We start from the raw sequence: 13,013 nt of genomic DNA, 5'->3' as shown, positions 1-13,013 counted from the left end.
TGATAATCATTCAGTACCATGGTAAATATTAAAGTATGGTTAAGATATTACCATGTTTTTTATTTTTATTTTTTACAGTTGTTTACTGTGTAAATACCATGGTAATTGATTTAGCTAATCATGCAGGTACCATGTTTTTCAGTACATATCTTACCAGTTTACAAAAATAATAATTAAAATAAAAAACATACCTGAGTACAAACATTACAAAAACTATGCAAACCTGCAACAATTAAACAGTGTAACAACTGTCCCCACAATTTCTATTCATTTTGAAAATGTTAAATATAATTAAATATCAGAACAATCATATTAAACAAATGACATATAAGAATGTGACCTTCTGAAATGTGTCATTTCTAGTTATTAAATGTTAAATGCAATATGTATTTCTGAAAAACAGTGATGAATTCTGTTAACTTTCATGGTATATGAATATTTGAATCATTCTGTAATTTTTTGTCAATCAGCATAAAACAAATACTGCTATGTTGCTTTTTAAATAATGCTCAGTTTGCACATTTTCATGTTATATTAATGAGAATGATGAGATTTATCCATTATCGTATTAAAATGATTAGGTTTTCAGCAAAATATGAGTAATACATGTAGTAGTTTCTTATTTACTTATAGATTTTTGCATGAAATATGTTCTTTCATGGTTTCTTCCTCTTTGCAGAGCCGCAGTGTCACGGACGGTGAAGGACAGAAAACACTCTTACTTCCTCATAATTGCTTTTGTGGTGTTTTACAAAAGAGTAATTTCAGAATAAATCTCCACACACACACACACACACACACACACGATCCTCCACTGACCTGTCCTACTTACAGAAAGTTCAGTTCAAATTACCAGTTTAAATTAATTTTTTGATATGTAAAACATTGCCCTGCATACTAATATGAGATTATATTTTTATACAATAAAGAAAGTTCATGATACGTAATTAAAGCTACTATAGCTACTTCATTTTTGAAGGAACATGTTGTAGATGTAATCATGATTTCTGTTCAATAGAGGGAATGAATACTACTAAACTGCACTAATTTATACTTTCTTTTTTTCTTTAAATGGGCTAAGTTTTAACATTCATTATTTGAAAAAATAATATCAAAGTAACTTTTGACTGCTGGTCTTCTTCTCTTTACCTTTTTCCATTTTTCAAAATCTGTGAGATCAACAATATCACACAGGTACCGGTCATTTTATTTATTTATTTTTATTTGTTTGATATTTGTGATATTTTTAATGTAATTGTGCTCAGATTTTTTTGTCATTTGCTATTTTCTTTATCACAAACTTAAGAATTATTATCATTATTATTATTAATAGGTTATTTTAACACCAGAATTACAAAACGGTTTCTGCATTAATGTGCAAAATATGTTTTGGGTATATATTTTCTCAACGTTGTCAGCTGTCAACATGAGATTATTAATGAAAGTGAAAATCATTTAAAAGCAATCCTTTATGTTCAGATTTGTTAATATTTAGATACATATATGACATTATTAAATTTCTTTGTGTGTGTGTGTGTGTGTGTGTGTGTGTGTTTGCGTGAGTGTGTATGTGTGTGTGTGTGTGAAAAGATAACAAGAAGCAGGAGATGCACACAAACACCTCTGAACATGTTGAACCAATTAATCTAAAAATCATTTTTATTTTGCACTTCTGAAATGTGTTCACTCTTTTCCATCGCTCACATTCAGTTTCACATGTTAATCACATATCTGCACATGTTAAATTTACGTGCTCTTATTTAATCACATGAAAATAAAATGTAAACACTGAGAGCAGATGTGTGGCTTTATAGTGACTTCAGCAGAACTAAAGGAGGTTCCTCTAATATTACACTGTCATCTAGAGGCAGCAGTGAGAACACCAAAGACCCAAAAATTAACCTTTATTTACTTTTTGTCCAGCTACAAGTCCATAATCAATAATAACACTTCCTCCAGTGAAAAAGTCCATCTCCTGTTGTCCTCTCACATCAAAATCCATCAGCATATTTGCTGAACTGTTTTGAACTGTATTTTCTTAAACATTGCTTGATCTGTGCAGATTTCTTTCCTGATTCAGATTAGATGATTTTCTCCTGGAAGAAACCAGTATTATGGATAGAGGACTCGTATTTTGGCCAGAAGCAAGGGTCTAAAGTTAAAATCTATGGATTTGTTTATTACAAATATGTAGCTTTACACTTCAAGTGACGTTCGACTGGAGTGGTATGGATTACTTGCGGATTATTGTGTATTATTATTAAATGATAACCCGAACACTATCAAGTTATTAATAACAATCTTTTTCCTACTAGCCAGCTAATATTAATAGCAAGCTTTTTCGTTCAGATTTATGTTTTTTTTTTTTTTTTATGTGTTACACATTCTCTGTGTCTTGTTTAGGACTTTTATGCCACTTCCTCTTGCCTGTGGTTTTTGTAGTCAGTTTGTAGTCCACTGGTTCCCCTTGATTATGCTCCTCAGGTGTGCCTTGTTAAGTAGTTTATATATTTAAACCCCATGTATATATAGCTCTTGATCTTGATCATTTGTTGATCATAATGGTTGTTATTTTGCCCATGTTTAGTTTCTTTATATTGGCGTTTAGTGTTTTTTTTTTTTTTTTTGTTTTTTACTTTATTAAACCGCCTCTTAATAGATCCTTTCCATAGCTTCAACAAGATTGCATTCTGTCCACGTTTGATTTATGTTTTGTATTATTTTTATGCATGTTCAATTTTTATTATTCAAAATTATAATCCTAATAATAGCCAGCTTTATTGTTCTTTTTTTTTTTTTTTTTTTGTATGCCAATTTTATGCCTTATTAATTATATTTTTAAAGCAACCTTGAACTACAGAAAAGCCATGTATGAAAAAGACTTCATTCTAATCTTACTGCTTCTTTTTTGGGCAATTTTATATTTTGATGTGTCCTGTCATATATAATATAACTTTACTGCTCCTCAAGGAAATTCACCAAATTCAAGTATTATCAAATTAGTCTCATTTTCTTTTGATATACATTTAGTTATAAAACACAAGCAGCTCACTTATGCTGGTTAATAAAGGACATTTCTTATTATAGATAAGTGCATAGCATGAGTTTTGGAGAGAAATTTGAGTGGAGGAATATGTTGATGATCAGCTCAGCTTTCTGGTGAAGTATGGCATAATCATTCTCGCTATACATGCCTTCTGATGCCATTATATCACCTGCGTCTGCCAGATGTCTGAACCTAGAAACACAGAACAGATCAATACACTCCCTCAATCACAGATGCTGCTTTTAGAGACACCAAACACAAACAGAAGAGAGGGTTTGTGCTGCTGTTTAATAGTGAGTATGGAGAGCCCTCTGCTGGTCAGGTCCTGACCTCTCTCACTCCAGGTAGAAGGAAAGGTCATTGACAAAGAAGTCCACAAAAAAAGTTTTGTTGATAAAGTATCTTAGGTTTAAACTTGTCTCCATCGCTGCTGATATCAGAGGATTGCATGGCTTTAAATACAGGCACATCTGGAACACCATGTAAGGAGCCTTAGTAATGATGAAATATTTGCAATTTTTAGTACTTTGAGCGAGGTGTGTTGTAATATCACTCTCTGTTGTGACTGTCGGATCCATTATCATTTAAAATAAATGTTTTGTATGTGAATATCTATAAAAATATAATTTATTCATGTGATCAGAGCTGAATTTTCAGCATTTGCTGCTCAAGCAACATTTGTGATTATTATCAGTGTTGAAAACAATTGTGCTGCCCAGTATTTAATTTTTTGTTTTATTGTTATATATTAGATTTTTTTTTAGGATTATTTGATGAATACAAAAGCATTTTATTCAATAGAAATATTTTGTAACATTATAAATATATTGTACTTTTTTATTAAATATTATTTAGAGGATACAAAGTCAAGGATCTGTGCAGAGAATTAAATTGTGATAGAGCTTAGTTTGTTTGAAGAAAATCAACCGATGCATCTCTAACCATTGAAGAAATGCTCCAGTGTTTACCTGACAGTAAATATATTTACAGATATTAATCTTCTGGCCAACAGTTAGGTCTGGTTAATATTCTCATAAATAACATCCTACCCGAGCAAAAGGCACATTTGGCCACATTAACCACTTGTTTTCTCTGAGCATATAGAGAGGCATTTGCCCAAACACCTAAAAACAGGACAAACGTTATATAATACATATTAAATCTATTGTAATAACAACAACAACAATAATAATAATAATATTATTAATAATAATAATAATAATAATTTTACAATAAATAACAACAACAACAACAACAATAATAATAATAATAATAACAATAATAATAATAATAATAATAATAATAATAATAATAATAATAATAATAATAACAATAATAATAATTTTACAATAAATAATAATAATAACGACAATAATAATAATAATAATAATAATAATAATAATAATAATAATAATAATAATAATAATAAAAGTTTATTAGCAGGAGTGATTATTTTGTACGGTTATTTATTGTTGTTGTTGTTGTTATTATTATTATTATTATTATTTTTACTACGGAGACGCGCGCACACGTTCTGTGGCGTCACATCCGGTCGCGGCCTCCACAGCGGTCTTCCTCATCCTAGAAGGAGTCATTCAGCAAGTATCCGGACCTTCAACGAATTAAACACCACTTTAGCTCTCGGAGATCGAATTAAACTAAATTTGCGCATTCAGAATTTGAAGTAAACACCATCAGCGTCTTCGGACCGTGAATGGATCATGGAGTGTGTAAGTAGAGCGAGTTTAAACTGAGACAGAGTTGATCTGACAGACGAGAGAAATTCAACTAAAGGCGGTTAACGGCAAAATAGCTAACATCGGTTTAAATGTTGAGATAGAGCATACGTGTTATTAATAGATGACTGTTGTATCGTGTAGTATTTTCCATTTATATGAAGTCAGTTATACGTTAATGTTAATGTTATGATGCTTAGGGCAGTTAAAGTAGTAACGTTACTGAAGTCTCTGTAATATCGCACAAATGTAACGTCACAGCTGCTAACGTTACTCTAGTATTTGGTTATTTTACCGCTGTAACAATATCTGCCCTTGATATTTGAGTATAGTGTCAGCTTTCTGTTACACTTTATCTCATTATCAGTGTTTATCTTCACATAATATTCGAGCTAACCTTAGTAAGTTTCTCAGATCATCTGTCAGCTTTCTCTGTTGTAGAGGAACATACTATACGGCTCTCTGAAGCTATGAAGTTAAAACAAGTTTATTCATGTATAAGAACTTGAATACTTTAACTTTATCCCTTCTGTGATGTCTGTGGTCAAATCTAACCTAGAGCAACTTTGATTTTTCTAGAAATTTTGACCCATTTGGTGATGTCTGCTGTCTTCATCCCTGTCTAAACCTTAAATGCAGAATAAATGTCTTTTGTGTTTTATATCTCTCATGATAGGCTATTTTCCCTCTCATGACAAAATACCTAATGAATAAATAGAATTTATGCTTTGGCATAAGTGTACATTTAACTGTTACTGTACTGAATATGAAAGCCACATTTTGACATGTTTTCATGTACCTTTATACTCTTTCATACAATAATGTGCTTATAAACACTATGCACACATTTTTAAAAGCATCTTTCAAAACTGTTTCCATATAATATGGGGACTTTCCATAGACACAATAATTTATATACTGTACTTACTGTATTTTTTATTAACCAATCCCAACACAAAATGTTTTGCACAAGCTGTTTTTGTAATGTGGACCAACTACATGTAAACATGTAGTTTTACTGTCCTCTTGGGGACATGATTTGACTGTCATTCTCTGTCTAAAGAAAGTGACTGTATGATACACTCTGAGTGAGGTTTTAGGGCAATATTTGGATGATTTGAGTCATTTGGAGGAAAAAAAAAAACTAAAAGTTATTCTTTGTCCTAAAAAAATTATTAAAACATATTGGGTAGGGAAAATTTAAGTAAAAAAAATAAATAATAATATTGTCAGTTTGTGTAATTATTGATATTTAAACATCAAAACATGGTTGAAATTTGCACACAACAGGAGGGTTAAAGCGAGCTGAACTTCTCTGGCTAATATGTATTTACTAGACACATTCTGGCCTTTGGTCAATTTAGAATAACAACTCAAATTCAACGGATTATTGTTAACCCTCTCCTAACTCTTCTGTGTTATATTTGATAGACAAGTTTCAGAGGCCTCTAAAGGATCAAAACGTTTCTGAAACTCTGTTGCACTAAATCTGCTACATGTCTTCTGTCGTCTGATACATAGTTTAAACTTTCTTAGCAAGTTAAAGGCCTTTTAGTATCACTGTACAAAGTCCACCTTCAGGTTGTTCAGTGTCTTCACTTATCTTCACTTATTTTTTTTTAAACAGTAAGCATAAAAATAACTTTGATAAACTGCTAGTTTTAATTTAAACACTTTCAGTATACAGTGCAGGCATCATTTTTTGGAAAGATTTGTTAGTATCAATTATGATCATCAGGCTTTTGAGGAATTTTGTTACATGTGTTCTAAAGGGTTCCCTAAGTTTCCCTTTAAAACTTATAATTATTAGTTCATCTGTCAGGATTTAAAGGGTTAATCAGGAATGATCACACTTTTAAGGGTAAAAAGGAAAGTGAGCTTTGAATGTTCACACATTGACGTCTGTTTTTCAGGTTCCTGCTGTTCTAGATGAGTTGGATGGTAAAAAGGAGGCGTACATAGAGGGTAAGAATGTGTAGTGAATAAAAACAAGACCGTAGTCCTGCGATCACCTGCAGCTCATGTGAGAGATGTGAAAGCAGAGCCGAGCAGGGCTCCGACTGAAAGTGTTTGCAGTGAAATCTGAGACTAAAGTGACAGCAAAAGTGTCCTGTGACACTATGTTCTATGACACCTTTTCTCTCATATTTTCATTGGGTGTTTCATTGATGCTTGATCATGATTTAATGTTTTTTCATGTATGGTTTTTTTGCTCTCTTTCAATCCAGATCCTGAGTATAATGTGTACACGCGCTTCATGAAGTCCCACCGCTGTTATGACCTGGTGCCCACCAGCTCCAAGTTAGTGGTTTTCGACACTTCTCTACAGGTGAGTACAACATTGTTTACAACCCATGCATTTCCAGAATATAATTTCTGTTTTATTTTGATTTTACTTCAACAGTTCAGCCAAAAATGAAAGCTTGATGAAAATGTCCTCACCTTCAGGTCATCCAAGATGTAGATGAGTTTGTTTCTTCATGGGAGCTGATTTAGAGAAATGTAGCATTGCATCACTTGCTCTCCACTGGATTCTGACGGCACCCATTCACTGCAGAGGATCCAGTGGTGTGCAAGTGATGCAATACATTTCTCTAAATCAGTTCCCATGAAGAAACAAACTCATCTGCATCCTGGATGACCTGAAGGTGAGGACATTTTCATGTTTGGATTAACTATTCCCGTAATTAATTAGATCATGTAAAGTGTCCATAACACAGCCAGACTTGCTAATGCCATGGCTAAATAGCATTTTGACTATTTTTTTTACATTATTTATGTAACAAGTGATGTTAGCTGGAAAGGTAAATTGTTTAAGACAAGGAACAGAGTATTACTTTTTGATAAACACAAACACAATATTTGGAATGATATGAATAATTGATTTTAGGACCAGGCACATGCATGAAGAAATGGGGTCAGTATTGATTTCATGTTGACTTTATGGGTTGGGTATATTTGCTCTGTACTTTGTGTCAACATTCATGACACTTAAGCTGTTTGAGAGCCTGCTGCTTTATTTATGACCGTATGGTTCCCAGGTGAAGAAGGCCTTCTTTGCTCTAGTGTCTAATGGGGTGAGAGCTGCGCCTCTCTGGGACAGCACGAAGCAATGCTTTGTTGGTAAGCAAACTTATTTTTGTGTGTGTGTATAAACATAATCGTTCAGATTCAGCCTATGTGTGTCTTTCTTACTGCATTTTTCAATTGTAGGTATGCTGACCATCACAGATTTCATCAACATACTTCACCGCTATTACAAGTCACCTCTGGTAAGTCTCCTCTTCCCATTGAAGTCTTTCATCCGTTTTTTGGAGTTTAAAGATGTCGTGTATTTTTGTCTGTTTTAGGTCCAGATATACGAGTTAGAAGAGCACAAAATAGAAACCTGGCGAGGTGGGAATGATCTTCATGTGTATTCATGTGAGGTTTCCTCTCTTGATATGTCAGCCTGTGACTGATCTGTTCATTTTCTTCTAGAGCTCTACTTACAAGACTCCTTCAAACCTCTGGTCAGCATATCGCCCAATGCCAGGTAAGAGCTTGGAAGAGTGCATATCGAATGGTTTTGTTAGAGAGCTGTGATAATGTCTGATGTTATTTGTCTCTCGGTCTCAGTCTATATGATGCCGTCTCATCTCTACTGAAGCATAAGATCCACAGATTACCCGTAATTGATCCTCTCACAGGAAACACACTCTACATCCTGACACACAAGAGGATCCTCAAATTCCTGAAGCTCTTTGTAAGTTTCCTGTCCTGGAAACACTCACTGAATGCTTCTTGTGACACACAACCTTGAGTGTAGTCATTTTGCTTCATTTCCCAGCACAACTTGTAATTTAGTTTTCTTTCTAGAAACACTGTCTTCAGGTTTAAGTTTTTGTTCTCTATCAGATATCTGAGATGCCAAAGCCTGGGTTTCTGTCTCAAACTCTGGAGGAGTTGAACGTGGGAACGTTTGACAACATCGCAGTGGTTCACTCTGATACACCGCTCTACTCAGCGCTCGGCATCTTCGTGGATCAGAGAGTGTCTGCTCTTCCTGTGGTGGATGAAAATGGTGAGTGGAAATTAATGTGATCTTTTTTATATATATATATATATATATATATATGATATGAATTACAAATCAATTTTTTTTTCTCCATCCTCACTTGATGTGTTTTCTCTCTCATTTATTCTGACAGGACGTGTGGTTGACATCTACTCCAAGTTTGATGTTATAGTAAGTTGTGTGTGTGTGTGTGTTGTTTCTAACTTGAGCAGTAGACATTGAGCTGTGCTGGAGGAGTGAGATAAATTATGTGTGTGTGTGTTTCTGTTTTGATTGGACTCCATGTATTTAAAGCCTCTAGTGTTTGTCATATTTATCAGCTTGAGTGGATGCATAATCATAATTCATAATCTTTTTTTTTTTTTTTTTTTTTTTAACAGTATGTACTTAATTTATTATCTTAAAGAAATAGTTCACCCAAAAATTGAATTCTGATCAAAGATGTAGATGAGTTTTTCTACATCAGGTTTGTAGAAATGTAGCATTGCATCAAAGGATGCTCTGCAGTGAATGGGTGCCGTCAGAATGAGTCCAAACAGCTGATAAAAACATCACAATAATCCACAGCACTCCAGTCCATCAATTAACATATTGTGAAGCAGAAAGCTGTGTGTTTATAAGAAACAAATCCATCATTAAAACGTTTTTATATTCAAACTGTTGCTTCTGTTGCCAAAATATGAGTATTATCCATAAAAACGCTTCCAGTGTTATCTCTCGCATCAAAATCCACCCACATATTAGTTTCGAACAGTTTTGGCTTGTGCTTGATCTGTGCATATTTCTCTCCTGGTTCAAACAAGACGGCTCACTTGAGAAAGCAACATTATGAGTAGATGTTTTAATTTTTGGATAAACTATTCAACAAAAACATTTTCAAAATGAATAAGGCACCCATTTGGTTGAATGACGTATGTGTGTGTGTGTGTGTATCTCACATGGTTTTCATGTCATTACACAGAATCTGGCCGCTGAGAAGACGTACAATAATCTGGACATCACTGTGACTAAAGCCCTCCAGCATCGCTCGCAGTGTTTTGAGGGTGTGCTCACCTGCCGAGCCAATGAGACGCTAAAGGCCATCATCGACCGACTAGTGGAGGCCGAGGTGAGGAACACACACCTGAGAGATATATATACGTGTGTTTGTGTGTGTGTGTGTGTGTTCTGCTCAGAATAGAATAGAAAGAACAGAGAGTTGATGAATAAAAAAATTCAATATATTATATAATATAGAAATCTTTTGTAACATTACAGTATATATATATATATATATATATATATATAGACACACACACACACACACACACACAGTGGGATTTTGACTTTTTTTGGTCATTAGAACACATGCCCAAAAAGATTTAACAATGACTTTCACCTCAAACTCCTAATTGTCTCCTTATTAATAGTTAGTGAGGTTAGGTTTATGAATTGAGTTAATCTAGGGATGTAGAATATGGTGATGCAGAATGTGTTTATAAGTACTAATAAACAAACTATATGTTAATAATAATAGGCATCTTAACTAAAGTACTAAAGTGTGATTTGTGATGAATGAAACCTTGGACTGTGCATGCTGTCATGTCTGTAACTCAGTATCTGATCACGTGGATGTACTCCCTGATGAGTGTGCTTCATCTTCAGGTTCACAGGTTAGTGATCGTGGATGAGCAGGAGGTTGTGAAAGGCATCGTGTCTCTGTCTGATATCCTGCAGGCGCTGGTGCTGACCAATGGGGACGACGGTAAGACCACATAACGATTCATGCTCCTATTCTCTTACGTCTGCGGGACACAAAAGAATCTTCTTACGAAACTAGTCCAAATGACAGATGAATGTCTGTCAACCTCTAAAAAACAGAGTTGAGCGTATGACTACAGATTGAATTTATTATTATTATACAATAGAATTAATGTTGACAGCCTTTACTTGTTTTCTTGCTTTTCAGGAAGTGCTTGATGAAAGTAGAGAAGAGTGAAGGAGTGTCTCTATATTTCCTCATCTCTCAATAAACCAGAAGCCATCCCAAACACAGGAGATAAAAAAGCACAGAGTGAAGAAAGAGATGCTTCGCTTTTCTAAGAACAAATTATTTTAATAATAGAGCCTCCGTACCACTTCAGCGAGTCAGCAAGAAAATGATTTCCGATGTTAATTGGACAGAATTCAAATGATTTTAGTTATGTCACCCGGCCGGCACACTGTAGGACTTTCGAAGGAAATCAAATGCGATTGAGGTGAAGCTTGAAGCAGAAATGATCATGTAGTTTTTGTGCAGGTGTCAGTGGAGAAGAAACGGAGTGTGACTTCATACTGAGAGACTGAAACTTTCTCTTATTGATCCGGGCGCAGGTTTGCAGGGTAGCGTTTCATCTGAATCGAATGTTTCTGCACTAAACACACACACACACTCTCTCCAGAAGCATGCAGAGGAAGTTTCATTGGTTCATTCTGATCCAGTTTCAGCAAACATTAAAACCAGTTCAGCACTAAGATCCATTTCAACTTTCTTTATAATGTGAACATGGAGTGCTTTGCTAAAATGTTTTATATTAACCATTGAATATTTATAGCATTGGAAACAACAATACAGCTCCATAATATTATCATCATATATATTTAGTATATTCTAACATGCATTGTGTCTATCTTTGATTTTCCCTGGTTGTTTTGGACTGAACAGAACATGTGTGTTTTACTAACACTTGCTACTGATTTTATTCTGCTTCAGTTGTTTTTAGCGCCATGATCTGGATTTCTTTTATCAGCGTTTAGAAATGTGACGAGGAAGCGGAGCGTGTTTTTCTAGATATCATTAGATTGTCATATCTTAAAAGTGCTTCCATGTAATTTGACAAACATGTACCATAGGATTAAACCGTTGTAACACAAGATGAGAAACATGAGATTGGCTCTGGATGAACTTGCACTTTTCTTGTTTTTATTGTAGCTTGTTTTGCTTGGAGAAAGAAAAAAAAAAACATTCCATCATTTTATTGTAATATATTTGGCAGGAATTCTTCTCTCTGTAATCATTTTTATGCCATACATTATGCATATGTAAATACACCTGAGCTGTTTTCTTATTCTCTCATGTCAAAGATGTTTTATTCGAGGCACAAGCAAAATAAAATGTAATGTTAATCAGCTGTGTTGCAGTTCTTATGTTGGAGGTAAACAACTTTTGTGGAAACTGATAAATTTTTTTCAGATTCTTTAATGAATGGAGTTGAAAAGAACAGCATTTATTTGAAATATAAATAAAAACGTTTACTTCCACTTTCGATCAAATGAAAGTGCTGTTTTTGAAAAACAATGATTTTACTTTAGCTTTATTTACTTGTTTTACAAAACACCCTTTGGCAAACATTGTCAAGAACACACAAATGTGTGACACTTAAAATTACACTCATCTACTAATAAACTGTTGCATCTAAATATATATATATAAAACAAAAAAATTCTGGGAGAATCATACATCCATGTTTAAGAATGTTTCATAAGCAATACCTGTCTTTACTATTATACTAATTGTGCAAATTATTTTCCATCTGTAGAGCTTCTGAAATCTGTAAAGCTTGTTATAAATAAAAATAAGATTTTTATATTTTGAAAATTATGCTGTCAAACGATTAATCACATCCGATTATAAAAGTTTGTTTACATAATATGAGTGTGTTCTGTATACATTTATTGTGTGTGTGTGTGTGTGTATATATATATATGCACATGTATACATTTAAGAAATGTTTATATTAAACATAGGTATATATAATATAATAATATAGATATATACATGTAAATCTTTTCAAAATATATAGTGAATGTGTAGTTATATATACAAAATAAATTAACATATGTAAACAAAAACGTATTTTATATGCAATTAATCCTTTGACAGCACTAATTTTAAAACATGAATGAGAACATTTCCACTTTTATTTTAACACCAGTTTCTAGTATTTAAAGTCTGTAATCTGGCTGTATTAAGTTCTTTGGCTCTAAAACATTTCCAAATAAAAATTGTATTATGCACCTTTAGCAGATGTCTTTATATTTCTAATTTCCCATCTGATAAACTTTTCAATCAGGTTTCAGTAAACATCTGAGCAAACGTCTACTGTGAAAGTCATGATTGACAACATACTGCTTGTTTACTATTGAATAACACTTG

At 33.4% G+C, this 13,013-nt stretch overlaps 1 protein-coding gene across 1 annotated transcript; it reads left to right on the top strand.

Annotated features, from left to right (window-relative positions):
* Positions 1–4,600: 4,600 nt before the first annotated feature.
* On the top strand, positions 4,601–11,986 carry LOC113050991 (5'-AMP-activated protein kinase subunit gamma-1-like). The gene is made up of 13 exons (XM_026214531.1): positions 4,601–4,776; positions 6,696–6,747; positions 7,011–7,111; positions 7,824–7,905; positions 7,996–8,054; positions 8,133–8,178; positions 8,263–8,317; positions 8,401–8,527; positions 8,680–8,845; positions 8,973–9,010; positions 9,801–9,947; positions 10,484–10,583; positions 10,788–11,986. The coding sequence occupies exons 1-13, from the start codon at positions 4,768–4,770 to the stop codon at positions 10,796–10,798; spliced, it is 993 nt and encodes a 330-aa protein (XP_026070316.1). The 5' UTR covers positions 4,601–4,767; the 3' UTR covers positions 10,799–11,986.
* The last annotated feature ends 1,027 nt before the right edge of the window (positions 11,987–13,013 follow it).

The sequence above is a fragment of the Carassius auratus genome, chromosome 31 (assembly GCF_003368295.1).
Source record: "Carassius auratus strain Wakin chromosome 31, ASM336829v1, whole genome shotgun sequence".
NCBI lineage: Eukaryota > Metazoa > Chordata > Actinopteri > Cypriniformes > Cyprinidae > Carassius > Carassius auratus.
The sequence above is the reverse complement of the archived record's forward strand: the minus strand, read 5'-3'. Positions and strand labels throughout refer to the sequence as shown.